Genomic DNA, 27141 nt, shown 5'->3' on the forward strand with positions numbered 1-27141 from the left:
AGAGTAGAATTTTAAGGAGAGTGCGTCCAGCCCCCTGGACAAGTGTGTCTTGTCCCCCGTGGACTGGTCTGAGGAGAGGATCTGTGAGGAAAGTGCGCCCGGACCCCCCGAGGGCCGGCCTGTGGGAGGGACACGAGGAGAGTGTGTGCTCTGTTCCCCTAAGGCCGAGAGGGTGTGTGAAGAGAGCGTGTCCAGCCTCCCACGGGCCAGAGTCTGGGGAGCGGCCGTGGGACATCAGGCACCGTGGCGTTCAGTCCCCCACCTCCAACTCGCTGGGTGGGAACCAGGGCCAGGTTTCCAGTCTCAGGTGGGTACAGGGACTTTTTTTTCCAGCCCAGCAGGGACCTAGTTCTTGGTAGAGCTGCAGGCACCCAGATGGTCACAAAAACCTGTGCACGAATATATACACACACACACACACACACACTCTCTCTCTCCCCCCCGCTCAGTCCATGCCCCCGCAGCAGGGGTTCCCTAGAGTGGAGACGGGAGGGAGGTGGTCCCGTTTAAGGTCTCGGCCCCTCAACCGCCACCCTTCGCCCCCACCCCCAACCCCGGCGCAGATGGCTGTTGGCTCTGGTGGCAAGGAGGAAGCAGAAAAGAAAGGGGAAGCAACTTGGGCTGAAGGTGGGCTTGGAGGGAGAAACCCCAGAACCGGGTTCTGGCGGGGAGGAAGGGAGGGAGGGGCCAGCGTGCGCTCCGTTGGGGCCCGGCCCCAGCTGCCAGTCCGGAGACGTGCCCTGGTCGGCGGAGGTGCCCCACGGTAAGTGGCCGGGGTCATCGCTCAATCCCAAACCTGGCCCTCGAGGGGTGGGAGCTGTGGGCCCTAGAGTCTGGGAATTTCCCCTGGACCCGGGGGAGGTGGAGGCTTTGTTGCCATATCCTCTTCGGGCCTCAGCGTCCCCCAGATTGGGGCCGGTCCACTGGAGTCGGGGAGTCGGGGGGCGGGGAGGGTTACACTGTGATCCTGGATATCCCCCGGGACCAGACCCTAACCCTAGCCAGAATCCAAAGCGGCATCTCAGGGCCCAGTGTGGTCCACGTTATCGTTTCACTGACACCTGGCTGAGTGCTCAAGGTGCTGGGGTGAATCAATTAGTGGTATTTATTGAGCGCTTACTGTGTGCAGAGCACTGTACTGAGTGATAAGGAGAGTACCATATAACAGAGTTGGTACTGGAAGATCGTGGTATTTATTGAGCACTTAATCTGCGCAGAGTACTGAACTGAGTGCAGGGGAGAGTCCAATAGTTGGATACGATCCCTACCCTCAAGGATTTTCCGGTCTAGCGTAGATAAAATTAAAAGCCGAGGTTAAGTGGGAATTTTCCTCCCGTTCCCAACCTGGGTCCCGGAGCGGGGGCTCAGTGGGCAGAGGTCGGGAGGAGCCCCGGTTAAACGGTGCCAACCCCTGTGCCACACCATCTGGTTAGAGAACGGTTGCCGGGGTACCACAGGGGCTCGGGACCACGGCCAGCCAGAGGGGTCAAATGATAATAATAATAATAATGTTGGTATTTGTTAAACACTTACTATGCGCAGAGCACTGGGGTAGATACAGGGTCATCAGGTTGTCCCACGTGAGGCTCACAGTCTTCATCTCCATTTTACAGACGAGGTAACTGAGGCACAGAGAAGTGAAGTGACTTGCCCACAGTCGCACAGCTGACAAGTGGCAGAGCGGGGATTCGAACTCGTGACCTCGGACTCCCAAGCCCCTGCTCTTTCCACTGAGCCACGCTGCTTGGAACCATCCCGGCCCCTCAGGAGGATTCTAGGCATGAAGTCCCCTGTGCTGTGTGACTAGCAGCCTCTCCTTGGCCTCTCTGTGCTGCGGGTTTCTTGCCCAGTCCCTCTGCCCCGTCCCTGCCAGTTGTACCTATTGGATTGTACCTACTGTACTTACTGAGCATCTACCGTGTGCAGAGCACTGTACTATACCTGCTGTTCTGGGCATATACTGCACACTTTCTCAGGAAGCAGCATGGCCTAGTGGATAGGGCACTGACTCCTGGGAGTCAGAAGGACCTGGGTTCTAACCCAGGCTTCACCATTTGTCTGCTGCGTGACCATGGACCAGTCACTTCACTTCTCTGTGCCTCGGTTTCCTCATCTGTAAAATGGAGATTAGGACCGAGAGCCCCGTGTAGGACCCGGACTATGTCCAACATGAGTTTACGTGATATACCCGAGCACTAAGAACAGTTCCTGGCACATAGTAAGCACTTAAAAAAATACCGTTAAAAAAATTTAAAAAATCCCTTTCTAGATACTAGCCCTGTTTTGGGTGTCTAATGTGGGCAGGACACTGTACTGACTGACTACTGGATGCAGAGAACTGTAGCGTGGCTCAGTGGAAAGAGCCTGGGCTTCGGAGTCAGAGGTCATGGGTTCGATTCCCAGCTCTGCCACTTAGCTGTGTGACTGTGGGCAAGTCACTTCACTTCTCTGGGCCTCGCTTACCTCCTCTGTAAAATGGGGATTAATTGTGAGCCCCACGTGGGACAACCTGATTTCCCTGTATCTCCCCCAGCGCTTAGAACAGTGCTCTGCACATAGTAAGCGCTTAACAAATACCAACATTATTATTATTACTAAGTACCTACTGTGTGCAGAGCGTTGTACTCTACCTGCTACTGTGGGCATATACTACGTAATTCCTAGGTACCGAGCACTGTATTGGGTGTCTCGTACGGGCAGGGCACCGTACTGGACATCTGCAGTGTACTGAAGACTGTACTGAGCACCCTCTGGGAGCTGGGGGCCTACTGGTACAGAGTAGTGTGCAACCTGAACAAGCCGGGGTCCCTTCCCCTCCTCTTAGAAACGTCCCCTCCTCTTCCCCCCCAGGGCCCAGAGCCTCCGGCAGGGTCCATGCCGGTGCGGAAGAGAGAAGACTGTCAGCTCGTTGTGGGCAGGGAATGTGTCTATTTATTGCTATATTGTCCTCTCCCAAGTGCTTAGTACAGTGCTCTGCACACAGTAAGTGCTCAATAAATACAACTGACTGACTGCCAGGCCAGCGCAGGCTGGGGGCGGCTGACTGCCCAGAACCTGGGAGAAATCCAGCCTGCTGCTTGGTGAATTTTAAAAACCGATTTGTAGCGTGATGGAAAAGAAATAGAATTTTAGTCTCTGTAGAAGCCAGGGCCCTCAGAAACAGACATCGAGTTGCTATATATAACGGGAACCCCGATTAAAAGCAGAACTGGAACTTCTCAAGTCTGGTTTGTATTAGAACTGTAAGGGAGAAATGAAACCGTGGCACTCTCTCTTTCTCTCCCTCTCTCTGTCTTCCACTCTCCTACCCACAGGCTCTCGCACTTAGACACAGAGTGTTTATCCTGGACAGAGAACTGTACTGAACACCTACTGTGTGCGGAGCGCTGTACTCTATCTGCTACTCTAGTAGTGTAGTAACACTTTCTAGTTACTGAGTGCTGTACTGGCTGTTTACTAAGTGCAGGGCTCTGTAATAATGTTGGGATTGGTTGAGCGCTTACTACGTGCAGAGCACTGTTCTAAGCGCTGGGGTAGATACAGGGGAATGAGGTGGTCCCACGTGAGGCTCACGGTCTTCATCCCCATTTTACAGATGAGGGAACCGAGGCACAGAGAAGTGAAGTGACTCGCCCACAGTCAGCTGACAAAGGGCAGAGTCGGGATTCGAACCCATGACCTCCGACTCTCAAGCCCGGGCTCTTTCCACTGAGCCACGCTGCTCGGTACTGGGTCCCTACCGGTTGCAGCGTATACTATGCACTTCCTAGGTATTGAGTGCAGTACTGGATGTCTAATATGTGCAGGGCACTGTACTGGGTGACTACTGGATGCAGAGATCAGGTCTGTATGCAGAGTGCTGTACTCTACCTGCTTTTCTGAGCATTTACTAGGGACTGTAAGCCCGTCGATGGGCAGGGACTGTCTCTATCTGTTGCCTATTTGTCCATTCCAAGCGCTTAGTACAGTGCTCTGCACGTAGTAAAAGCTCAATAAATAGTATTGAACGAATGAATGAACTTTCTAGGTACTGAGAGCTGAACTAGGTGTCCACTATGGGATGGCACTGTACTAGCTGCCAAGAGTCTACCCACACGAGCACGTTCTGGGGGCAGTTTACCATACCGGGAGCCTACCGGTACAAAGTACTGTACGTCAGTAATAATAACGTTGGTATTTGTTAAGCGCTTACTATGTGCAGAGCACTGTTCTAAGCGCTGGGGGAGATACAGGGTCATCAGGTCGTCCCACGTGAGGCTCACAGTTAATCCCCATTTTACACATGAGGTGACTGAGGCACAGAGAAGTGAAGTGACTTGCCCACAGTCACACAGCTGACAAGTGGCAGAGCCGGGAGTCGAAAAAGCCACGATGCCTGCTCTCAAGGAGCTTTCAGTCTAATGGCCGAGACAGGCAGACACCAAATGCCAAAGATACAAATAAAAGAGTAGGAATCGAGATACACATTATAAAGCAAAAAATTTCACAGTAAATAAATATGCATATACACAAGAGAGGAGCAGAATTGGTAGTGGAGTGACATGACCAGGAAGATGTGGGAATTAATGAGGGAAGGCCTCCTGGAAGAGGTAACTTTATAGAAAACCTTGAAAGTGGAGAGAAATGTAATTTGGCGGCTTTAAAAATAGAGTTTGAATGAATAGCAGCGCGGCCCAGCGAAAAGGACAAAGGCCCGCGAGTCAAAGGATCTGGGTTCTGATCCCTGCTCCTCCACTTGTCTGCTGTGCAACCTTGGGCAAGCACATTCACTTCTCTGTACCTCAGTCACCTCATCTGTAAAACAGGGACTAAGACTTGGAGTCCCAGGTGGGACATGGACTGTGTCCTACCTGATGAGCTTGTATCTACCTCAGCGCTTAGTACAGAGCCTGGCACATAGTAATAAATACCATTTACAAAAAAAAAAAAAAGAAAAAGTTCTGGACAGGGGAAGAGCGGTTGAAACACGGGTCAAGATCAGGGCAGTGGGAGAGAAATGTGTTTGTGAGGATTGCTTGGGAGGAGTGCAGAGAGCGAGCTGGGGTCTAGCGGGAGAAGAGAATGGGTAGGACGGAAGGAGGTGGAATGTCTTGAGCCATAGGGTTGAAAGTTTTGTTTTATGTGAGAAGGAGATGGGGAGTTTCGAGGAGAGGAGCGATGGGGTACCGAAAGCATTTTAGAAAGACGATGGTTACGGTCGCAGGTTGAGCAGATGGGAAGGCGGGGGAAACCGGAGGCGGAGAGACCGGTGAGGAGGCTGATGTGATAGTCTAGCCGGGAGGTGCGAAGAGGAATTGAATCGAGACGGTGGTGAAGAAGGGGTGGGTCCGTTAACTAGTATGGAGGGGGAGAAACAGCAGGATTTAGTGACACTCTGGAGGGAGGCGGTAAAAAAGAAACAAAACCCGAGTTGATGGTATTCCGGGATAAGGCATGTACTGGTTTTGTGGAAGTGATGGGGCAGAGAGGAGGGAGAGGAGGAAGAATTCTGGTGTGAACAGATTGAGTTTCAGGTGCCATCTGGCTATCGCTGGGGTGTGGGGGGGAGTTCGAGAAGATATCTGGAAGCAGGAGGAGGCCCAAGAATGTAAAACAGGTAAGAACAAGCTTACTGATGGGAGATTTGGGTATAATATTAATAATAATAGTATTTGTTGAGTTCTTACTATGTGTCGGGCACTGTACTAAGTGCTGAAGTGGATACAAGTCAATCAGGTTGGACACGATCCCTGTCCCACTTGGGGCTCAGTCTCAATCCCTCTTTTACAGATGAGGTAACTGAGGCCCGGAGAAGTGAAGTGATTTGCCCAGAGTCACGCAGCAGACAAGTGGCGGAGCCGGGATTAGAACCCATGACCTTCTGATTCCCAGGCCCGTGCCGTATCCACTACGCCATGCTGCTTATATATAAACCCACATGCACACTCACTCACACTTACTTTCTCACACTCATGAGTATAGGGTCTCTCACGCCCACATTCTCACACACTCTCTCCCTCTCTCCCTCCCTCCCCCGCCCCCTCTCTCTCTCTCTCTCTCTCTTTCTCTCTCACGCGGTGATCTGCACATAGTACTTGCTCTGCACATTGTAAGCGCTCAATAAATACAATTGAATGAACGCACACAGGGAGTACTGGAGGTATGGAGCAGCAATGTAGGAGGCTAGAGATAAAGGAGGGTTGAAGGGGATGAGGACGGAGACCGGGCAGAGGGTCAAGAAAGGGTGGGATACTGGGAGGACGGCGCTTCGGACACCCAGGTGAGGACAGGCGCTAGCATTGTTTCTCCTGGGTGTGATCCCCAGGGTCACTAATCAATCAGTGGTATTTATTGAGCACCTAATAATAATAATGTTGGTATTTGTTAAGCGCTTACTATGTGCAGAGCACTGTTCTAAGCGCTGGGGGAGAGGCGGGGTAATCAGGCCGTCCCACGTGAGACTCGCAGTTAATCCCCATTTTGCAGATGAGGTAACTGAGGCACAGAGAAGTTAAGTGACTTGCCCGCAGTCACACAGCTCAGCGGCGGAGCCGGAAGTCGAACTCATGACCTCTGACTCTGAAGCCCAGGCTCTTTACACTGAGCCACGCTGCTTCTACTGGGTGCAGAACACTGTACTGAGCGCTTGGGAGCGTACCATATGGTAGACAGGATCCTCCACCTTCAGGGAGCTGAGAGTTGGCAGAAGACAGACACTAAAACAAAGGCAAGTAGAGGGAAGAAGCAACGGAGGATGAAAACCTGAACGAAAGCCTACTGGGCTGCTCTGTGTGTGTACACGTGTGTCTGCATATGTGTTTGTGTGCGCCCCCAGTTTCTTAGATTCCAGTGAGAAAACTGACCCACAAACCTACCCTGTGTATTCCAGATGGTAAAACAGATCTTCGAAAAACCGGTAGGGTCGGAACAGCCCCGCTCCCTGGAGTTGAGAGGAAAACAAGGAAGCCCCACGCGGACGGTAGGTGTGCGGCTCGGACAGCGAGGGTGGATGGACCGGATCAGGGCAGCAGGCCTCCAGGGTCCCGAGTGAGGGTGGATGGACCAGTCCAGGCTAGCAGACCTCCTGGGGTCCCCAGTGAGGGCAGACGGGCCAGGCCTGGGCAACAGGCATCCAGGGGTCCCCGGCCAATGCTCCGTTTTCTCCCTTTATCGGGGCTCCTTCTCGCTCCCTACATGGGCTGGTTCGTTAGTGCCGGTGACCAGCACTGAGAGGAGAGGAGATGGGGAATCCCTGGAAGAACGCCTCAAAACCCCTGTCCACACCGACTGTGTCATCTTCCTTCCGCGAGGGCAGATGGCTCAGAATGGACAGGGGTAGAACCCCCGCTTCTCCCTCTGGCAGATGGCTCAGAGTGGGCAGGGGTAGAACCCCAGCTTCTCCCTTCCTATCTTGTTTTTTTAATGGCATTTGTTAAAGCGCTTACTCCGTGCCAGTCGCTGTTTTAAGCCCTGGAGCAGGTATAAGTTTATCAGGTTGGTCACGGTCCTTATACCACATTTGGCTCACATACTAAGTAGGAGGGAGAACACGTATTTAACCCCCATTTTACAGTTGAGAAAACCGTATTTAGTCCCCATTTTACAGATGAGCTGAGGCCCAGTGAAGTGACTCGTCCAAGGAATCGGCAGAGCCAGGATTAGAACACAGGTCCTCTCACTCCCAGACCCGTGCTTTCTCCACTAGACCGGGTCGCTTCTCACTTTCCTTCGTGCACAGCCCCTGTCCCCTTACCCCCTTTCCATGCCCGCGCAAGCCGGGAGATGATGAGGCCGTGTGGGCGGAGACCTGCAGGTCTCTCCGGGGACAGTGAGCTACTGGACCCCCAAAACCTGTAACAGCATCCCCACTCTGGGTCACCATCCCCTCTGCCACAGAGCGTTCAGCTCCAGGACTCCTCCGAGAATCCTCCCCGCTCGATGCCCCACGCCATTCGCTTCATTTTATCCGCGTGGCCCGTGGTCTGCTCCTTCCCTTCAACTCCTACTTCTCATATGTACCCCTCTATGGTTCCCGGCCCCGATCACGACCGTGTCGCCGCTAGATAAAGGGAGCACTTTCTGGGCCTTCTCTCCACCCTGCCTCCTAGTTGCCCGGTGCATTACGGGCTCTCTGGTACTGGTCAAATAACTGAGTTCTCTGGGCATCCTCAGCCAGAGAATGGCAGAGCACGATGTTGTGGGTCCTGGGGGAGACCCTCAAGAAGACAACTCAGCAACCAATCGATCCATCGTCGTCAGAACGATCCTTGGCTCACCAAGAACAGATTCGCCCTCTCTGCCTGGCAGATACAGGGACCAGACAAGTCAGGGCAAGACCCAAAACCCCCAGGGGAGCACACGTGGGAATCTCAACAGAACAGAACTTGACACTCCAGACCCAAATCTTGTCTGCTGTGTGAGTTTGGGCAAGTCACTTCACTTCTCTGTGCCTAAATTACCTCATCTGTAAAATGAGGATGAAGACTGGGAGCCCCGTGTGGGACAGGGAATGGGTCCAACCTGATTTGCTTGTATCCACCCCAGAGCTTAGTACAGTGCCTGGCACACAGTAAGTGCTTAGCAAATACCACAATTATTATTATTATTATCGTTAATGGATGGAACACAGGTTTGGGGGTCAGAAGGACCTGGGTTCTAATCTTGCCTTCACCACATGTCTGCTGTAGGACTTTGGGCAAGTCACTAACTTCTCTCGGCCTCAGTTACCTCATCTGTAAAATGGAGATTAAGAATGTGAGCCCCATGTGGGAAGAGGACCGTGTCCAATCTGATTAACTTTTATCTACCCCAGCACTTAGAACGGCGCTTGGCACACAGTAAGCACTTAACAAGTACCATCATTATTAGTTCTCAGTGACTGAAGGGACTGGAGTCTGGCCCCATTCCAGAAGAGGAGAGACTCTTGGAGATCTCTCCTTGGATATTTCTAAAAATCAAACCGACACCCACCCGCCCAGTAGGGGAGGGTGGGGCAGGCCAGATGACCTTTTGTGATCCTTCCCGTTCCTGTCCGCTGACCCTCCGCTGAGAGCTTCTGTCTTTTTTCTTTTTATTGTATTGGTTCAGTGCTTACTGTATGCTAGACTCTGTCCTAAGCACTGGAGTAGATGATAAGAGGTTGGACACAGTCCAAGTCCCACATGGGACTCACAGTCTTAACCCCCATTTTAAAGATGAGGTAACTGAGGCCCAGAGAAGTGAAACGACTTGGCCAAGTACACACAGCAGACAAATGACAGAGATGGGAATAGAACGCAGGTCCATCTGACTCCCACGCTGTCTCCACTAGGCCTTGCTGCTTCTCCCTAATGCCAGCTTCCTCCCAGTTGCAGATCGTGGCTGGATTTGCGATCATTTGGGCCGTGGCCATGGCATTGACCATGGCCCTGCGATCGGGCCCCGTCCCCTCTGCACCCACCCTGGGGCCACCGGGCGGGGACCACTGTCACCAGGGAGAGCCGCCTGATGAGGGGGGCGAGTCCCCAGGAGACAACAACTCGTGCAGGTAAGTGAGACGGGTCGATCAGGTCGAGCCCTGATCCAAGCCCACTGCCCCCCTTCCCGGTGGTGGCTATTTCTATCTCCCGGTCATCCAGTATATCACCGCTCTGTGCAGAGCGAGGGGCAGAGGTGAGCAGGGACCATAACTAAATGGGGAAATGAAGAGACGGGAAAGGGCTTTGGTGATGTTTCATTTGAAATAGTGAGAGAGAGGGAGAAGCCCGTGAGAGGACTTATTCATTCATTCAATAGTATTTATCGAATGCTTACTATGCGCAGAGCACTGTACTAAGCGCTTGGAATGTACAATTTGGCAACAGATAGAGACAATCCCTTCCCATTGATGGGCTTACAGTCTCATCGGGGGAGACAGACAAAAACAATAGCAATAAATAGAATCAAGGGGATGTACATCTCATTAACAAAATAAATAGGGTAATAAAAATATATACAAATGAGCGGACGAGCCCAGTGCTGAGGGGAGGGGAAGGGAGAGGGGGAGGAGCAGAGGGAAAGCGGGGGGAAAGGGGGCTTAGCTGAGGGGAGGTGAAGGGGGGGGCAGAGAGGGAGCAGAGGGAAAAGGGGAAGCTCAGTCTGGGAGCTTGAAGGAGAGCCATCTGCGGTTCTCCATCTCTCTCCTTAGAAGAGGGCAGAGTGGGAAGAAATTGCAGCAGGTGGATTTAAGTTAGAGGAAAGGAAGAACTTTCCTAAAGGTTCGGAGATAATTCTCAAAGTAGGTTACCAGTGAAGGTCGGCAGGTGGAATCTGGTTCCAGAGGGAGCTCTGAGGAACATCCCATCTGGCTGTGATCCCCGACGGAGGCGGGAAGATGGACAAAATGACCTTTGAAGGGCTTACGGTCTCCAGGGAGAGGGTCATCAGTGGACCGGCGGGCAGGTTCTCCCACCTGGCATCATCTCTGGGCTGAGGTGATTCCCGCCTCTCATGGTGGCTGTCTGGAGAGGACCCGGCCTCTGGCCTGCGGGAGCAAATCAGTCAATCGGTAGTATCTATTGGGCTCTTACTGGGTGCAGAGCACTGTACTGAACACTTGGAAGAGTACAATAGGACAGGGTAGGTATTCGTTCAATTGTGTTTTTTGAGTGCTTACTGTGTGCAAAGCTCTGTACTGGGCACTTGGGAGAGTACAATACAACACCAGACAGATAGGTTCGCTGCTCACAACAAGCTTATAGTCTTTAGGGACCATCTGGCCATTGCAGTTTTGTCCTGGTGGAGAGTCTTCCGCTCGACATGCCCTACGCGGCCAGCAGCCCGGAGGGGCAGCCCATAGCCCAGACCTGGGGACGGCTCCTGGAAATGGCTCGAGAGAGTGTCCACGTGGCTTCGTACTACTGGTCCCTCACGGGAGCGGACGTCGGGGTCAACGACTCGTCTTCTCAACTGGTAATAACAAACATGCGATTATTATTAGGATTATCGTGTGCTTAGTATGTGCCAGGCAGTACGCTAAGGGCTGGGAGTCAGGAGGCCTTGGGTTCTAATTCCGGCTCTGCCACTTGTCTGCTGTGTGACCTAGGGCGAGTCACTTCACTTCTCTGGGCCTCATTTACCTCATCTGGAAAATGGGGATTGAGACGGTGAGACCCACATGGAACAGGGTCTGTGACACACCCAATTTGCTTATATCCACCCCAGCGCTTAGTACAGTGCCTGGCACAAAATAATAATGATGGTATTTAAGCACTTACTATATGTCAGGCGCTGTACTAAGCATTGTGGTAGATACATAGTAACCGGTTAACAAATACCACGGTTCTTATTCATTCATTCATTCAATAGTATTTATTGAGCGCTTACTATGTGCAGAGCACTGTACTAAGCGCTTGGAATGTACAAATCATTATTATAATTATTAGGTACAGGCAGATCAGCCACCATCCCAATCCCACCCAGGACTCCAAGTCTTGGGGGAGGAAACGCAGGCCTGAGAGGTGGGTTGGATATGATGGGGAACATGGAAAATGGGAGTGATAATAGGCTCCAGGCAGGGATGCCAGCTTCCCGGAGGTGAGGAGTCTCCCATACAGAGTTTAGGACAAGGTGGGCAGCTGGAAGTGAAGACAGATTGCCAGGTCCACCCAGAGAAGCAGCGTGGCTCAGTGGAGAGAGCACGGGCTTTGGAGTCAGAGGTCATGGGTTTGAATCCCTGCTCCGCCACGTGTCAGCTGTGTGACTGTGGGCGAGTCCCTTCACTTCTCTGTGCCTCAGTTACCTCATCTGTAAAATGCGGATTAAGACTGTGAGCCCCACCTGGGACAACCTCATTCCCCTGTGTCTACTCCAGCGCTTAGAACACTGCTCTGCACACAGTAAGCGCTTAACAAATACCAACATTATTATAAGAAGCAGCATGGCTCAGGGGAAAGAGCACGGGCTTTGGAGTCAGAGGTCATGAGTTCGAATCCCAGCTCTGCCACGTGTCAGCTGTGTGACTGTGGGAGAGTCACTTAACTTCTCTGTGCCTCAGTTCCCTCATCTGTAAAATGGGGATGAAGACTGTGAGCCCCACGTGGGACACCCTGATTCCCCTGTGTCTACTCCAGCGCTTAGAACGGTGCTCTGCACCTAGTAAGCGCTTAACAAATACCAAGATTATTATTATTATTTGTTTGCCTCATCACCCCACTATCCCTGCCAGCAGCCCCCACTCCCTGAGACCTCAGGGGTTCCTCTTGCCCCTGGGCCCAGAGCCTGACCAGGAGGGCCAAAGTCTATCTATCCCCTGAAACTCTCGACGAGCAGCCGTCAAGGATAGCAGAAAGCCCAGTTGGGGTCTTTCCTGAGGGGAGCGGGCACAGGAGGTCGGGGTCAGAGGTGAAGAATCGTGTTCTTCCCCCACCCCACATCCCCAGGCCTAGGCAAAACGCTCCTGGGCTGATTTGTGAAGCCCAGTTCCTGGCCTCTGTGGTCAACCCGCCTGAGGGTTGCAGGAAATGAGATCCCTTACTGGCCCCTCGGAGACTCATCTCTATTCCTCCCTTCTGGCCTGCAGGGAGAAGAGATCCTGAAGAAGTTGGAAAGCTTACCGGCCAGGAACGTCTCCCTGCTGGTTGTAGGAAGCATCCCCACCCTGGCGTTGGCGTCGGAGGACCTAAGGGTGCTGGAGCGAGCGGGTGATGTGTGGGCCCAGCACCTGGGCACTGGGAGCTGCCCTGCCTGCTCCACCCACAGCCCCTCCTGCGCACGTGTCGGGGTGACAGCGGACAAGCAGAATTCCCAGGGCTCTAAGGGGGCTGGGTCAGAGGGGAGCAAAGACGGGGGGGGGGGGCAGAGAACAAGAGGGAAAGGGGAGAAGCAGTGAGAGAGGAGAAGGGGAAGGGAGAGGTGCCCCCTGACCCAATGTCCCCATCTCCCCCACCTAAATACACATCTCCAACCTAAATATGGGTCCCCAAACCCTAGATGGGAGGCAGGGCAGAGCGAAACTTCAGGCCGGCCCCGGCACAGTCGGGATGCCCGGTCCTCTCGCTCTGGTCACTCTATGGTCGGCGGTAGCTCAGGTGGGTGCTCTGGTGGTGCCCCCGTCTGACTTGCCACCGGAGCGCTCCCGGAGCGAGGGCGGGCAGCGGCCGCCGGTCCGCCCCTCCACGGGGTCTTTACGGTTTCCTCTCGGAATTGGAATGGAGGCAGGCAAAGTGGCAGAGGTCTGGGAACCCAGCCCCAGCCCCTAACACCTGGAGTGTCTCTTTTAGGGGCTCAGGTAAGGAGAGTCAACCTGGGCCGCTTGACCCAAGGCGTTCTGCACAGCAAGTTCTGGGTGGTGGACATGCGGCATATTTACCTGGGAAGTGCCAACATGGACTGGAGGTCCCTGACACAGGTGAGGGGAGACCCCGTTTGTGCCATCACCTGGCAAAGATGGGGAAACCAAGGAGGCCCCTCTGGGGGACCCCACGCACTGTGAATCGGGCTGGTGTGGAGGGGGGCATTCAGACAAGCCTACGTCTTCTGTCTCTCCCTCTCTCTTTCTGGTCCCTGCCACCCTCTTCAGACCATGATGCCTAGGTGGGTGTTGTCCACCTTGAAACTAATTGCAGCATGGCCCAGTGGATAGAGCATGGGCCTGGGAGTCAGAAGGACCTGGGTTCTCATCCCGGTTTTGCCCCTTTTCTGTTGTGTGACTATGGGCAAGTCATTTAACTTTTCTGTGCCTCGGTTACCTCATCTATAAAATGAGGATTAAGACTGTGAACCCCATGTGGACATGGACTGTGTTCAACCTAACTCGAATCTGCCCCAGTCCACAGCACAGTGCCTGGAACATACTAAGTGCTTGACAAATGCCATTAAAAACAAAACAAAGCAAACACAAACAAAAACCCCCACAGATTTCCAGGTGTTTCTTCTGTCTGCTCCTTGAACTGGTGTCTTCAGCTCTGGGGGGCTCCTCTGGGAGACTTCTGAGACCAGAAGGAGTAGAGCCTGGGCTTCGGAGTCAGAGGTCATGAGTTCGACTCCCGGCTCTGCCGCTTGTCAGCTGTATGACTTTGGGAGAGTCACTTAACTTCTCTGTGCCTCAATGACCTCATCTGTAAAATGGGGATGAAGATTGTGAGCCTCACGTGGGACAACCTGATTACCCTGTATCTACCCCAGCGCTTAGAACAGTGCTCGGCACATAGTAAGCGCTTAACAAATACCAACATTATTATTATTATTATCTGGCCTAAAAATCATCTGGAGAAGCTCCACAGAAGACACAGGCAGCCATGACGGCAGCTCTCTGGCCAAATGAGTGTTCTTTATTTGTGTCAAGGATCAGCCCTGAACTTCCCTGCTTAAAATATATCACTTTTATTGTTATTACTATTAAGTGCTTACTGTGTACCAAGCGCTGTGCTAAGTGCCGGAGTGGATCTACTCTGAGCTGACTGGACACAGTCACTCTTCCACAGTCTAAGGAAGGAGGGAAGACAGATCCCCGTTCGTACAGATGAGGAAACCGAAGCACAGAGAAGCTGAGTAACTTGCCCTGGGTCACACAGCAGAGTGGCAGAACTGGGATTCGAACCCAGATCCTCTGACTCTTTCCACTAAGACAAAGCCTCAGCACCTCTGCACTTGGCAAGCCATAGCCCTGGCACCTCTAGGCAGGCAGCCTATAGCCCTGCCCCTACTGGGTTTGCAGGCCAGCTACCCTCTCTGCTAGAATTTTGCTGCTGTTTGGGTGATTTCTAAGTGTCACAGCTTCTCTTGAGCCTCAAGTAAACCCTCAGCTTTAGGAGCTCCGAAAGACCCTGGTCCCAAAACCCATAGCGACTGGAGCCAAGAAGGGAAACCAAGTCAGCAAAGTGGGTAGGATGGCTCTCCCTGTTTAATTTCTGTCCCTTGCCAGTTGTGGGCTGGGATCCATCTATAACCTCTTTGCTGGAGCTCTGAACGAGGCTCCAGCTGCTCGGATTGAGAAGATCAGTTTCAGTGGGGAGGAGGAGGAGGAGGAAGGAGAGGAAGAGAAGGAGGAGGAGGAGGAGGAGGAGGAGCATTTCCTGTCATTCTGGAAGTTTGGGGGGTTCATTAATGAGCAAATTGCATTTGGACCAGCCCGAAGGCCACTCCTGTGATTCAGGCCCGCCTACTCTCCTCCCCACAGGGACCTGGGCCTAAATCCACAGACAGCATTTGGTCTGTTCTGCCTCCCAATCAGTCGAACAATCAATCAAGTATATTTATTGAGTGCTTACTGTGTCGAGCATTCTACTCACCCCTCCTATGGCCCTAAACCAGCATTTCCCCAGGGGCATGGTGGTGGGTGATGGGTGGCTACCGCAAAGTCCACTCAATCAATCCATCGACCAGTCCGCTGTATTTAAGGAGCACTTACGGTGTGCTGAGCACTGGGCTGTGCCTCTGGGGAGAGTACATGAGAGTTGGTAGACTGGGGATCCCTGTCCTCCAGGAGTTTACCTCACAGCTGCATGGGTTCTTGCTTGCTTCTCCATCCCATTGGCTTTCAGAGGGTCAACCTCGAACCCTGAGAGGGAGGGAGGGAGAAAATCAAAGCCAGAGAGGTTGGGGATCCCCCTCTCTCATCCGGCTCCATCCCTGTGCCCCACGTGACACTCTGACCTAGCACACACAGGATGTGTTTGTTCTCTCTCCCTCCTGTCTCTAAGGCACACTTTCCCCACCTGTGTGGAACAGCCTCCTCGGTTCAGTCCATCTAATCCTCTCCCTCCCTTCCTGTAAACCACAGCTCTGTGGACACTGCTTCCAGGCAGCCTTCCTGATCATACAGATGGGTTTATCTGCGTGGCCATCTCCCCTATTGAACTGGGGGCTCCCTGAGGGCAGAGAACATGCCTATTCTTTAGCAACATGGACCCAAAGAATAGAGCCCAGGCCACTTTGGAGGAGGGGGGGAGTCAGACAATGTTGGTTGCTGATTGAGGGTTGGGCAGTGTCTCAGCTGACCACCATCACTGTGCCAGGGACAGGGTCGGGGGGGAGGGGGAGTGTGCCATTCATGCAAGTGAAGGATCTGGGAGGTTGTACTGGGGGCTGTGTGGGAGGGTGGGGGACAAGGAGGAGAAGCAGCATGGCTCTGTGGCAAGAGCCCGGGCTTTGGAGTCAGAGGTCATGGGTTCGACTCCCGGCTCTGCCACATGTCAGCTGTGTGACCGTGGGCAAGTCACTTCACTTCTCTGTGCCTCAGTTCCCTCATCTGTAAAATGAGGATGAAGACTGTGAGCCCCACGTGGGTCAACCTGATTCCTCTGTGTCTCCCCCAGCGCTTAGAACAGTGCTCGGCACATAGTAAGCGCTTAACAGATACCAACATCATTATTATTAAGGGGGATGTGTGAGGAGAGGGCCTCTCTCCCGGCCTCCTGCCCCGTCCGTAGACCGTGGCCCATCCCTGCAGGTGAAGGAGCTGGGGGCTGTCATCTACAACTGCAGCCGCCTCGCCAGGGATCTCTGGAAAATCTTCCAAACCTACTGGGATCTGGGCACTCCTGGGGCTGCCATCCCGCCCTCCTGGCCGCAGAACTACTCCACCAGCATCAACAGCCACCGGCCCTTGGACGTGGACTTCAACGGGACGGCGGCCGAAGCTTTCCTCGCGGTCAGCAACAGAAACGCCTTGGCTTCTTCATCATCATTAGTGTTTGTAAAGCATCTACCGTGGGAAGAACACTGTACTGGGTGCCTAAAGTGTGCAGAGCACTGTACTGGGTGCTTACGATGTGCAGAGCGCTGGAATGAGTGACTACCGTGTGCAGAGCACTCTGAGAGTTCAGTGTGCAGAGCACTGTGCTGAGACATCAGTGCACAGAGCAGTGTGCTGAGAGACTTCAGCGTGCTGAGCTGCGTACCGGGTGCTCACAATGTGCAGAGCACTGTACGGAGAGACTACAGTGTGCTGCGCAGTGTGAGAAGAGCCTAGTCTTTGCAGAGCATTTTACTAGATGTCTACTATGTGCAGAGCACTGTACTGAGTTCTTACAACGTGCAAAGTACTAAACTGTGTGCCTACAATGTGCAGGACACTGTACTGGGTGTCTGCGGGGTGCAGAGAGAGTCAGGCAATCATATTTATTGAATGCTTACTGTGTGCAGAGCCCTGTATTAAGCACTTGGGAGACTACAATAGACAATAAACAGTCACATTCCTGCCCACAGTGAGTACTGAGGAGTTCACTGTGCAGAGCACCGTACTGAAAAACTTCAGTGTGCAGAGCAGTGGAACGAGAGCTTAGCGTGAGCAAAGCACTATCTTGGATGCCTAGTCTGTGCATAGCACTGTACGATACGCCTACTATGTGCAGAGCATAGCGTAGTGGATAATCCCGGCTCCGCCACTTGTCTGCTGTGTGACCTTGGGTAAGTCACTTGAGCAAGCTTCAGTTACCTCAACTGTAAAATGATGATTGAGTCTGTGAGCCCCACTTGGGACAGGGACTGTGTCCAATCCGACTTGCTTGTATCCACCTCAACGCTTAGTACAGAGTCTGGCACATAGTAAGTGCTTAACAAAAAACACGATTACTATTAACAATGTACCGGGTGCTTGGGAGCCTCCAAGTTCAGCCGCACCAGCAACCCTGGGGTGTCAACCTGGTGTCTGTGTTCCCTTTCAGGCGTCTCCCCCAGCGCTGTGCCCCCAAGGACGCACCCACGACCTGGCTGCGCTGCTGCAGGGCATCAGGGAGGCCCAGGAGTTCGTGCACATCTCCGTGATGGAATACTTCCCCACTACGCGCTTCCAGCAACCGCCCAGGTTCGTGCAGACCCAACCCCGGTTGTATCCGCCTCCACCCGATGCCCATGACCTGGACGCCCCTCCTGTCCCAAGAACCCACCACCCCTTCCTTTGGGTTGGGGGATGGGAATGCTGCCTTCAAAGCCCCAGGCTGGAAGTCAGAGGGGGGTGGCACAGGGGATGCCAGCCTTTTCCTTTCCTTCATTCATTCATTCATTCGTATTTATTGAGTGCTTACAGTGTGCAGAGCCCTGAACTAAGCACTTGGGAGAGTACAATACAACAAGAAACAGACACATTCCCTGCCCACAACGAGCTTACAGTCTAGATGCAGGGAGTCAGACATCTCCCTTGTTGTGTTGTGTCGTGGGGCTGAGAGGGGAGGAAGAACAAAGGGAGCAAGTCAGAACGACGCAGAAGGGAGTGGGAGAAGAGGAAAGGAGAGGCTTAGTCTGAGAAGGCCTCTTGGAGGAGTTGCACCCTCAATAAGGCTTTGAAGCGGGGGTAAAGTAATTGTCAGATTTGAGGAGGGAGGGTGTTCCAGGCCAGAGGAAGGCCGTGAGGTGGGAGGCAGTGGTGAGATAGGCGAGATTGAGGCACAGTGAGAAGGTTGGCACTAGATGAGCCAAGTGTGTGAGATGGGTTGTAGAAAGAGAGAAGAGAGGTGAAGTAGCAGGGGGCAAGGTGGTGGAGTGCTTTAAAGCCAATGCCTTGTCTCATGCCGTCGAGTCGTTTCCGACCCACAGCGACACCACGGACGTATCTCTCCCAGAACGCCCCGCTCTCCATCTGCAATCGTTCTGGGAGTGGATCCCTAACTTTTCTTGGTAAAAATCCGGAAGTGGTTTACCGTTGCCTCCTCCCACGCAGTTAACTCGAGACTCCTCCCTCGACTCTCTCCCGTGCCACTGCTGCCCAACATGGGTGAGTTTTGACTTGTAGCAGATTGCCTGCCACTCTAGTGACTGGCCAAGCTAGGAATGGAATGGGTAGGCCGCTGCTTGACTCTACCTCCCGAACCCGAGACTGGTAGAGGACTGGAAACTCTCCAGATGCGACAAGGAGAGGAGAGTGCGAGAGGTGTTAAAGCCAATAGTGAGGAGTTTTTGTTTGATGCGGAGGTGGATGGGCAACCACTGGAGTTTTTTGAGGAGTTTCATTTCACTCTTGAAGTCCAGGTGGCTCTGGGTCCCAAGTCTTCTGGGCTCCATGTGCGGAAGGGGACATTTAAGGAAGCCCCTCCTCAGTCTCCCTCTCTTCCTTATTTTTTTTTTTGTGTGGTATTTGTTAAGCACTTACTACATGCCAGGCACTGTGCTAAGTACTGGATTGGGATACTAGATAATCAGGTTGGACACAGTCCATATCCCACCTGGTGATCACAGTCTTAATCTCCATTTACAGATGAGGTAACTGAGGTACAGAAAAGTGACATTCTCAGATTCACACCATAGATATGTGGCAGAGCAGGGATTCTAATTCCACCCAGGTAAGGGCCCCCCATAGTGTAGCTGATGCCCTTCCACCGGACGCAGAGCGGGGGTCCCAGAGATGGGGTGAGGAGGAACAGGGTATGAGCCAGTCTTCGCTTGCATTCAGAGCCAGAGAGCAGGGTAGGACTGGGGAGGAGAGGGGAAGAGTAGGGCTTTGGAGAGAGGGGAACATCAGTCATTTTATGCTTTAGAGAAGCAGGGTGGCTCAGTGGAAAGAGCACGGGCTGGGGAGTCAGAGGTCATGGGTTCAAACCCAGGTCAACCAACTCCCAGGCCTGTGCTGTAATCATTATGCCATGTTACTTGTACCCTGAGACTGGGGCTTCTTGGAAGCCAGGCCTGTCCCTGCTTGAATCTCCCTGCTCTGAGAGGCAAGGGAGGGTTGCTGGGTGGTTCTGCTGCCCTAGGCCTGACAGACCATCTAGCTTCTCTTTCTCCCCACTGATCCCAGCTCCAAAGCCTCCCCGTGAGTCCTTAATCCAGATCCAGACTGTCCAGCCCTGGGTCAGTGTGGGCCATGCTAACTACCAGTCCTTGCATGGTCGTTGCAGGTTCTCCCGTCTGTCCCCCCAAGTTGGGAGCCCCTCACAGGGCAGATTCGGAAAGCTGCAGTCCGGGTTCTCTGTTCTGGGGCTCCCGAGGACACTGCAAACACCAGCTTCACTAGGTCCACAAATACCACCAGTGGGCAAGGGCTGACCCTTGCTGGCAGGTGTCAGAGAAGCAGCATAGTGTAGTAGATAGAACTCGGGCCTGGGAGTCAGAAGGTCATGGGTTCTAATCTCAGCTCCGCCACTTGTCTGCTGTGTGACCTTGGACAAGTCACTTCACTTCTCTGTGTCTGTTACCTCATCTGTAAAATGGGGATTGAGACCGTGAGCCCCATGTGGGACAGGGACTGTGTTCAACTTGTTAAACTTGCATCTACCCCTGTGCTTAGTATAGTGCTGGCACACAGTAAGCGCTTAACAAATATTGCAATTTTCATTAATTACTGGGGCACATCCGGACCGGCCTGGGGGGGACTCTGCAGTGACTGACCTACTGGGTCGGCCCTGCCTGAGGGTGGCCCCAACTATCAGGAAGAGGAGGGGTCTCCACACTGGCTGAGCAAGGGCTGGCATTCAGGCCAGTGAGGATGTGTCCAGACTGATCCTGCCGTGTCCAAATCTTGAGCTGTTTGGGGAGGCAGAAGCAAGGAGCCGCTTAACTTGGAGACCAGAGGGAATTACAGGAAAGAAATAAAAATTCCAGGCCACCCGGCTGCGGGTGGTATCTGGAGAGTTTCAATTAGATATTCTGGTTCACAAGAGAAAACGCTTCAGACACATGGGAAGCCTCACAGGAGAAGTCAGTGCATTCTTATGCCAACTTGTTAAAAATCAAAATGCAAGAGGGAGGAAGCCAGGCAGCTCCAAATATCAGCAGGTTTCAGAGAGGTTTGGATGGTCCATGCTAGGTCACTGGAGGGAGAATCAGGGTTGGAGAGGGGAGAGTTAGGTGTGTTTGATGGTCTGCACTGGTTCACTGGTATCAGTCAATCGTATTTACTGAGCACTTATTGCGTGCGGAGCACTGTATTAAGTGCTTGGGAAAGTGCACTATAACAATATAACAGACACATTCCCTGCCCACAGTGAACTTACAGTCTAGGGGGGAGGCAGACATTAATATAAATAAATGAAAGATATGTACATAAGCTCTGTGGAGCTGGGTGAGGGGAGGAATAAAGGGAGCAAGCCAGGGAGATGCAGAAGGGAGTGAAAGAAAAGGAAAAGAGGGCTTAGTCAGGGAAGGCCTCTTGGAGGAGATGCGCCTTCAATACGGCTTTGAAGTGGGGGCAGAGACACTGGAGGGAGAGTCAGGGATGGAGAGAGGAGAGTTGGGGGTGGTAGATTGTCCATCCCTAACCATGAGGGTATCCAGAGGGCAACTGACAAACGGCACCTTCAAGAGCGTGGCATGACACCACGGTCAGAGATCTGGCAGGACCGAGAAGATGATCCAGAGAGGCATCTCTCATTCTTTCATTCATTCATTCAATCATATTTACTGAACACTTACTATGTGCAGAGCAGTCTACTAAGCGCTTGAGATATTACAATATAACAATAAATAATGAAATTCCCTGCCCACAACAAGTTTACAGTCTGGGAGGGTGGGAGACAGATATCATTACAAATAAATAAAATTCCAGATGTGAATATAATTACAGATACAGAATTACAGATATAATGATGGCATTTGTTAAGAGCTTACTGTGTGCAAAGCACTGTTCTAAGCACTGGGGGGGATACAAGGTGATCAGGTTGCCCCACGTGGGGCTCACAGTCTTAATGCCCACTTTACAGATGATGTATCTGAGGCCCAGAGATGTTTAGTGACTTGCCCAAAGTCACACAGCTGACAGGTGGCGGAGCCGGGATTTGAACCCATGACTTCTGACTCCCCAGCCCGTGCTCTTTCCACTGAGCCATGCTGCTTCTCTAAAGCATAAAATTACTGATGTTTCCCTCTCTCCAAAGCCCTATTCTTCCCCTCCCCTCCCCAGTTTCTAGTCCTACCCTGCTCTCTGGCTCTGAATGCAAGTGAAGACTGGCTCATACCCTGTTCCTCCTCACCCCATCCCCGGGATCCCTGCTCTGGATCCAGGGGAAGGGCATCAGCTGGACTATGGTGGCCCTTACCTGGGTGGAATTCTTCTGCCTCCTCCTGCAGGTACTGGCCCGTCATCGACAACGCCTTGAGGGCTGCCGCCTTCAACCGCAACGTCCCCATCCGGCTCTTGGTCAGCTGCGGGGTCGACACTGACCCCTCCATGTTCGCTTACCTCCGCTCGCTCCGCGCCCTCCACCACCCGGAAGCCAACGTCACCGTGGAGGTGGTAAGGAGACGTTCCCCTCGTGGCCGGCTCCCCTCCGACCCCCGCTCTCTCAGCGCTCACTGCCATCCATGGGCTGGGCGGGGAATGGGTCTGTTTATTGTATATTGAACCCTCCCAGGCATTTAGTACAGTGCTCTGCACTCCGGAAGCACTCAATAAGTACAATTGACTGACTGCCTGCCTGACTGGGCCCTGGGAGCCAGTACTCGGGGCCCCAGGGACTGAGGGAGGAGGAGAAGACCCCAGGACTCCCCTGGGCCCAGCCCCCAGATAATAACAATAACCTTTACATTTGCTAAACGCTAACTATATGCCAAGCACTGTACTAAACTCTGGGGTAGGTCCAAGATAATCAGGGTGGACACAGTTCCTGTCTCCAATGGGGCTCACAGTCTAAGTAGGAAAGAAAACAGTCAGCGAATCCCCATTTTACAGAGGAGGGTACTGAGGGACAGAGAAGCGGATTGCTCTAGGACATATAGTGGGAACACCCTCCCTCCTCAACTCGCCCCATCCTTCAAAGTCTTATGGAAGGCACATCTCCTCTAAGATACCGACCCTGAATAAATTCCCCCTTTCCTCTTCTTCCTCTCCCTCCTGCATTGCCCTGACTGGCTCCCTTTCTTCTTCCCCCCTCCCAGCCCCACAGCACTTATGTACACATCTGTGATTGATTGATTTATTTATATTAATGTCCGTCTCCCCGCCTCTAGACTGTGAGTACGTTGTGGGCAGGGAATGTGTCTGTTATACTGTTACATTGTATTCTCCCAGTCGCTTAGGACAGTGCTTTGCACATAGTAAGCACTCAATAAATACGATTGAATTTTTTTTAAAAAGTGAAAATGGTTAGAGCTGGAATCAGAACCCAGATCCTCTGACTCCCCAGGTTGTACTCTTTCATTCATCGATTCGATCGCATTTATTGAGCGCTTACTGTGTGCAGAGCACTGTACGAAACGCTTGGAATGTACAATTCGGCAACAGATAGGGACAATCTCTGCCCCCAAACGGGCTCACAGTCTAAAAGGGGGAGACAGACAATAAAACAACAAGAAGCAACAACAACAACAATAAAAAAACAACAAGCTGCACATTTTGCTGAAACTCCTCTGAGACCTTCCAGATAAATGTCGTGTTTGACATGAGGCGCTGGAAGGGAAGGCAGGCAAAGAATCACAGATGGGCATGACGGGGATGGTAATATTCATAATTGTGGGTTATTTTGGAAATGTGCTTATTATGTGCCAGGCACTGTGATAGTCGCTGGGGCCCCATGACACCACAGAGTCAGTCAATCGTATTTACTGAGCGCTTATTGAACTTCCAGTCTAGAGGAGAAGACAGACATTAATGTAGATTACAGATGTGTACACGTGCTGCGGGGCTCGGACGGGGCACGAATAAAGGAAGTAAGTCAGGGTGACCCAGAGAGAGTGGGACAAGAGGAAAGGAGGGCTTAGTCAGGGAAAGCCCCCTTGGAAAAGATGTGCCTTCAGTAAGGCTTCGAAGGAGGGGAGAGGAACTGTCCGTCAGATATGAAGGGGGAGGGTGTTCCAGGCCAGAGGCAGGATGCCAGCAGGCCCACAGCTCTGTTCAAGCCAGAGGGAGTTTTAGCAGCAACAGTCAAGACGAAAGGAGTGAACGTAATGAACTCATTTATTTCCCATCGTCTGAGGCGTTGGTGGAAAATGGGGACACGCCATTTCTCTTTTAGAGGGTTGTGGGGAATCTTATAAATCCACAGCCCAGCCAGGGAGGGGTTAATCCCGACAAGCCTCTGAGGGCGCTGAAGGAATTTTAGTGCTGCTTCAAAGCCCAGATCGGTTCTTCTCTTCTTATAGCTGGGAAAGGCCAGATGCTTCAGGCCACAAATGAACCACAATCAGGTTACAAATAACCTGGGTTTAGTTTGGGCGTCCAGAAGAGCAAACAGCACCGGGATCCCGGGGGCCCAGTTGGAAACAGAGCTCCAGGTTGGCTGGACCGTGGGCACAACCTACGCTTTCCTACTCTCCCAAGCACTTAGTACAATGCTCTGCCCACAGTAAGCGCTCAGTAAATATCACTGCCTGCCTGACTGACCGCGACTGCTCCAGGGCCTCCGCCCAGGGCTCCGGGCCCAACGCTGAACCAATCTGATGTAACCGGTTCTATATTTAGCCTTGAACGCTGCTGGCGTTGAAACGCCTCTAAATTCCTCGGGAACCGGCCGGCCTCGTTAGCACCGCAGACTCCCAAACCGGTGGGGTTTATCCAGAGACGACACCCAGTCGAGCGACGGCAGCTGGCCAGGAAGTTTGAAGGCAGACTGTCTGGCTTGTGTAAACTGTCCACCGAAAGGCAGAGACATTTTCAGAGGTCATTAATAATCCAGGCTCCGTGGCTGGCTGCCACGCGTGGTGACACCTTCTTCTTCTTTTTTTATTTCCAACAAGAAAGTCTTCATCGTCCCCATCAAGAATCACTCAAACGTCCCTTTTGGCCGACTGAACCACAGCAAATATATGGTCACGGAGACGGTGGTCTATATTGGTGAGGGGCTGGTTTGCTCTGTGCGTGTTTTGTGTGTGTGTAGGGGGGGGTGGTGTGTGTAGTGGAGACGATAAAATGTCACGGGGCAGGGGAGGGAGGCAGGAAGAGGTCACTTGGAGTGGATGGCTCTGACCCCAGAATGCCTGGGTGGGTCCCAAGTATTTGGATGTTCCAGGCCCCAAAGGATTCTGGAATCCTTCTGAGAACTCCAGATAACCGGGGGCGGGAGTTCTCGAACGGCGGAGGGACGACGACAGCGACGGCGTGAGGATACTGGTCCTCGCCAGGGACGAGCCAGCCGACACTGCTCTTGTTTGACCTTCTGACCATTGGAAGATGGAGAGGTCCCAGGAGTGACCTCTTCTCCCCTCTCCTCGCAGAACCAACTAGAAGTTTTCCTGCACCCACCTTGATAACCCCCATCAGCTCCACCCGTTGTTGATCTTTGACCTCCCTCTATCCTCCCCGGGCACTATGTCTACCACCTGAAGACCCATGTCCAACTCGGGGCCCAGTGCCCTCTGTAGCCTTTTTTTTTATGGTATTAAGCGCTTACTATGAGCCAGGCACTGTGCTGAATGCTGGGGAAGATACAAGCTAATCAGATTAGACACAGTCTCTGTCCCACATGGGACCTCACAGTCTTAATCCCCATTTTCCAGTTGAGGCAACTGAGGCACAGAGAAGTAAAATGACTTGCCTACGGTCACCCAGCTGACAAATGGCAGAGCCGGGTTTAGAATCCAGGTCATTCTGACTCCCTGCCCCGTGTTCTGTCTACTAGGCCACACTGCTTCTCAGAAGCAGCTAATTGGGCTACTTTGACTGGGCCCAGGCCCGAACTGTCACCAGGGTCCAGAGGGTTGAGCTACAGGCTGAGGGAAAGCAATGACTTTGGGGTCATCAATCATTTTGGTGTTAAAGGCCTGTCTTGGGTCCCTTCACGCCAGCTTCGTGGTGCATTCCGGGGCCAGACAAGGAAATCTTTCAGGCTTGATTATCCAGACACTTCCAGTCTCGAAACCCCATGTTCAACTTAAACACCCCAGATTATTGAGGCCTCAGGGGACTTTCTAGCTCCAATTCCTGGAGCTATTTGTAGTTGTGGAGCCTGCAGAAGGGTCATTGCCATCTTGCAGGAGTCACTGGCCCGCTTGTCAGGGGGTCATAGTCATTGTAGTCTGGGCAATTAGGAAAGAAGTTGGGCTTGGCTTCAATCATTCTTCCCCTGGGGGACCTCTTGGCGGGGCCCTGAGCTGGCACCCGGGCTGGCTCCACCCTCTGATAGACCTGGAGGGGCTTGAGGCTTTCCGCGTGCCCAGCGAGTTGCATGCCACCTGGCCATCCATTCCCTTCCTGCCATAGGAACCTCCAACTGGTCAGAAGATTATTTCAGCAACACGGCCGGGGTGGGCCTCGTCCTCAGGCCGAAGGCCTCGGACCCCCAGGGACGGCGCTGGGCCGCTCGGCAACTCGTGCAGCGCGTGTTTGACCGCGACTGGAGCTCCGACTATGCCGTCAGCCTGGAAGACCTGCCCGGCCACCCCGACTGTGCCTGCACATAGCCTCCTGGAGGCCGCTGAGGGCGGGGGCGTCTCCCAAAGCCCCCTCACCTCCTTCCCCAAGTCTTCACGGGCACACACACACACACATACACACTCTCACACACACACCCTTCCAGGTCTGTTCTCTCTCTCTGTCTCTCTCTGAGTCTCTTTCTGTCTCTGTCTCTCACATAGAAACACATACATACACCCCTCCTCTCCCAAGTGCATTTTCTCTAGCAAACACCCACACCCACACACACACACATTCCCCTCCCCCCTACCCCAAGTCTATTCTCTTTCTCTTTCTCTCTTTCACACAAACACACACAGACACACACACATATGAACTCCTCCTTTTCCAGGTCTGTTCTCTCTCTCACTGACACACACACACACACACAACCCCCCCCCCCCCCAGGTTCGGTCTCTCTGTCTCTCTCTCTCTCTCCTGTCACTATGTCACACATAGACACACACACAAGCCTCCGCCCCCTCTTAAGACTATATTTTTTCAGACACAGACACAGACACCCTCTCTCTCCCAGGACTGTGCTTTCTATGTTTCTCTCCCAACCCCAGCAGACACACACACACACACACACACACACACACACACACACACACACACACACACACTCTCTCTCCTTCCCTTTTTCCCTCCCTTTTGGTCTCCCCCTCAGACCAAAGAGATATGTTTTTCAGCTGGCTCATTGACACCAAGGAGAGAGAAGGCAGCGTCCCTGGCAATTCTGACAATTCTGGACACTTGCCGTTGACCCAGCCTTCCCATCCCAGCACCGAGGCCCCCAGGAATCCACGCAGCTGCCACAGGACCGACCCCACTGAGATAAATTCAACGCTTTTCTTGCAGGGTCTCTGGTGGGGAGCAGTTCTGTGACTGCCCTCGGGGGCTGAGCCACTCGAGGCTAAGATCCTCGTCTAGTAGGAGAGCTGAAC

The 27141-nt window shown here is 52.9% G+C and overlaps 1 protein-coding gene across 1 annotated transcript; it reads left to right on the forward strand.

Moving 5' to 3' along the window:
- The first annotated feature begins 675 nt into the window (after positions 1-675).
- PLD4 (phospholipase D family member 4) lies at positions 676-26320 on the forward strand. The gene is made up of 11 exons (XM_039912146.1): positions 676-763; positions 6869-6958; positions 9327-9505; positions 10725-10908; positions 12518-12638; positions 13218-13345; positions 16388-16588; positions 17604-17743; positions 21937-22102; positions 24541-24637; positions 26003-26320. Exons 2-11 carry the CDS (start codon positions 6869-6871, stop codon positions 26200-26202), a joined length of 1506 nt encoding a protein of 501 aa, XP_039768080.1. The 5' UTR covers positions 676-763; the 3' UTR covers positions 26203-26320.
- The last annotated feature ends 821 nt before the right edge of the window (positions 26321-27141 follow it).

This window comes from Ornithorhynchus anatinus, chromosome 1, assembly GCF_004115215.2.
Source record: "Ornithorhynchus anatinus isolate Pmale09 chromosome 1, mOrnAna1.pri.v4, whole genome shotgun sequence".
Classification (NCBI taxonomy): domain Eukaryota; kingdom Metazoa; phylum Chordata; class Mammalia; order Monotremata; family Ornithorhynchidae; genus Ornithorhynchus; species Ornithorhynchus anatinus.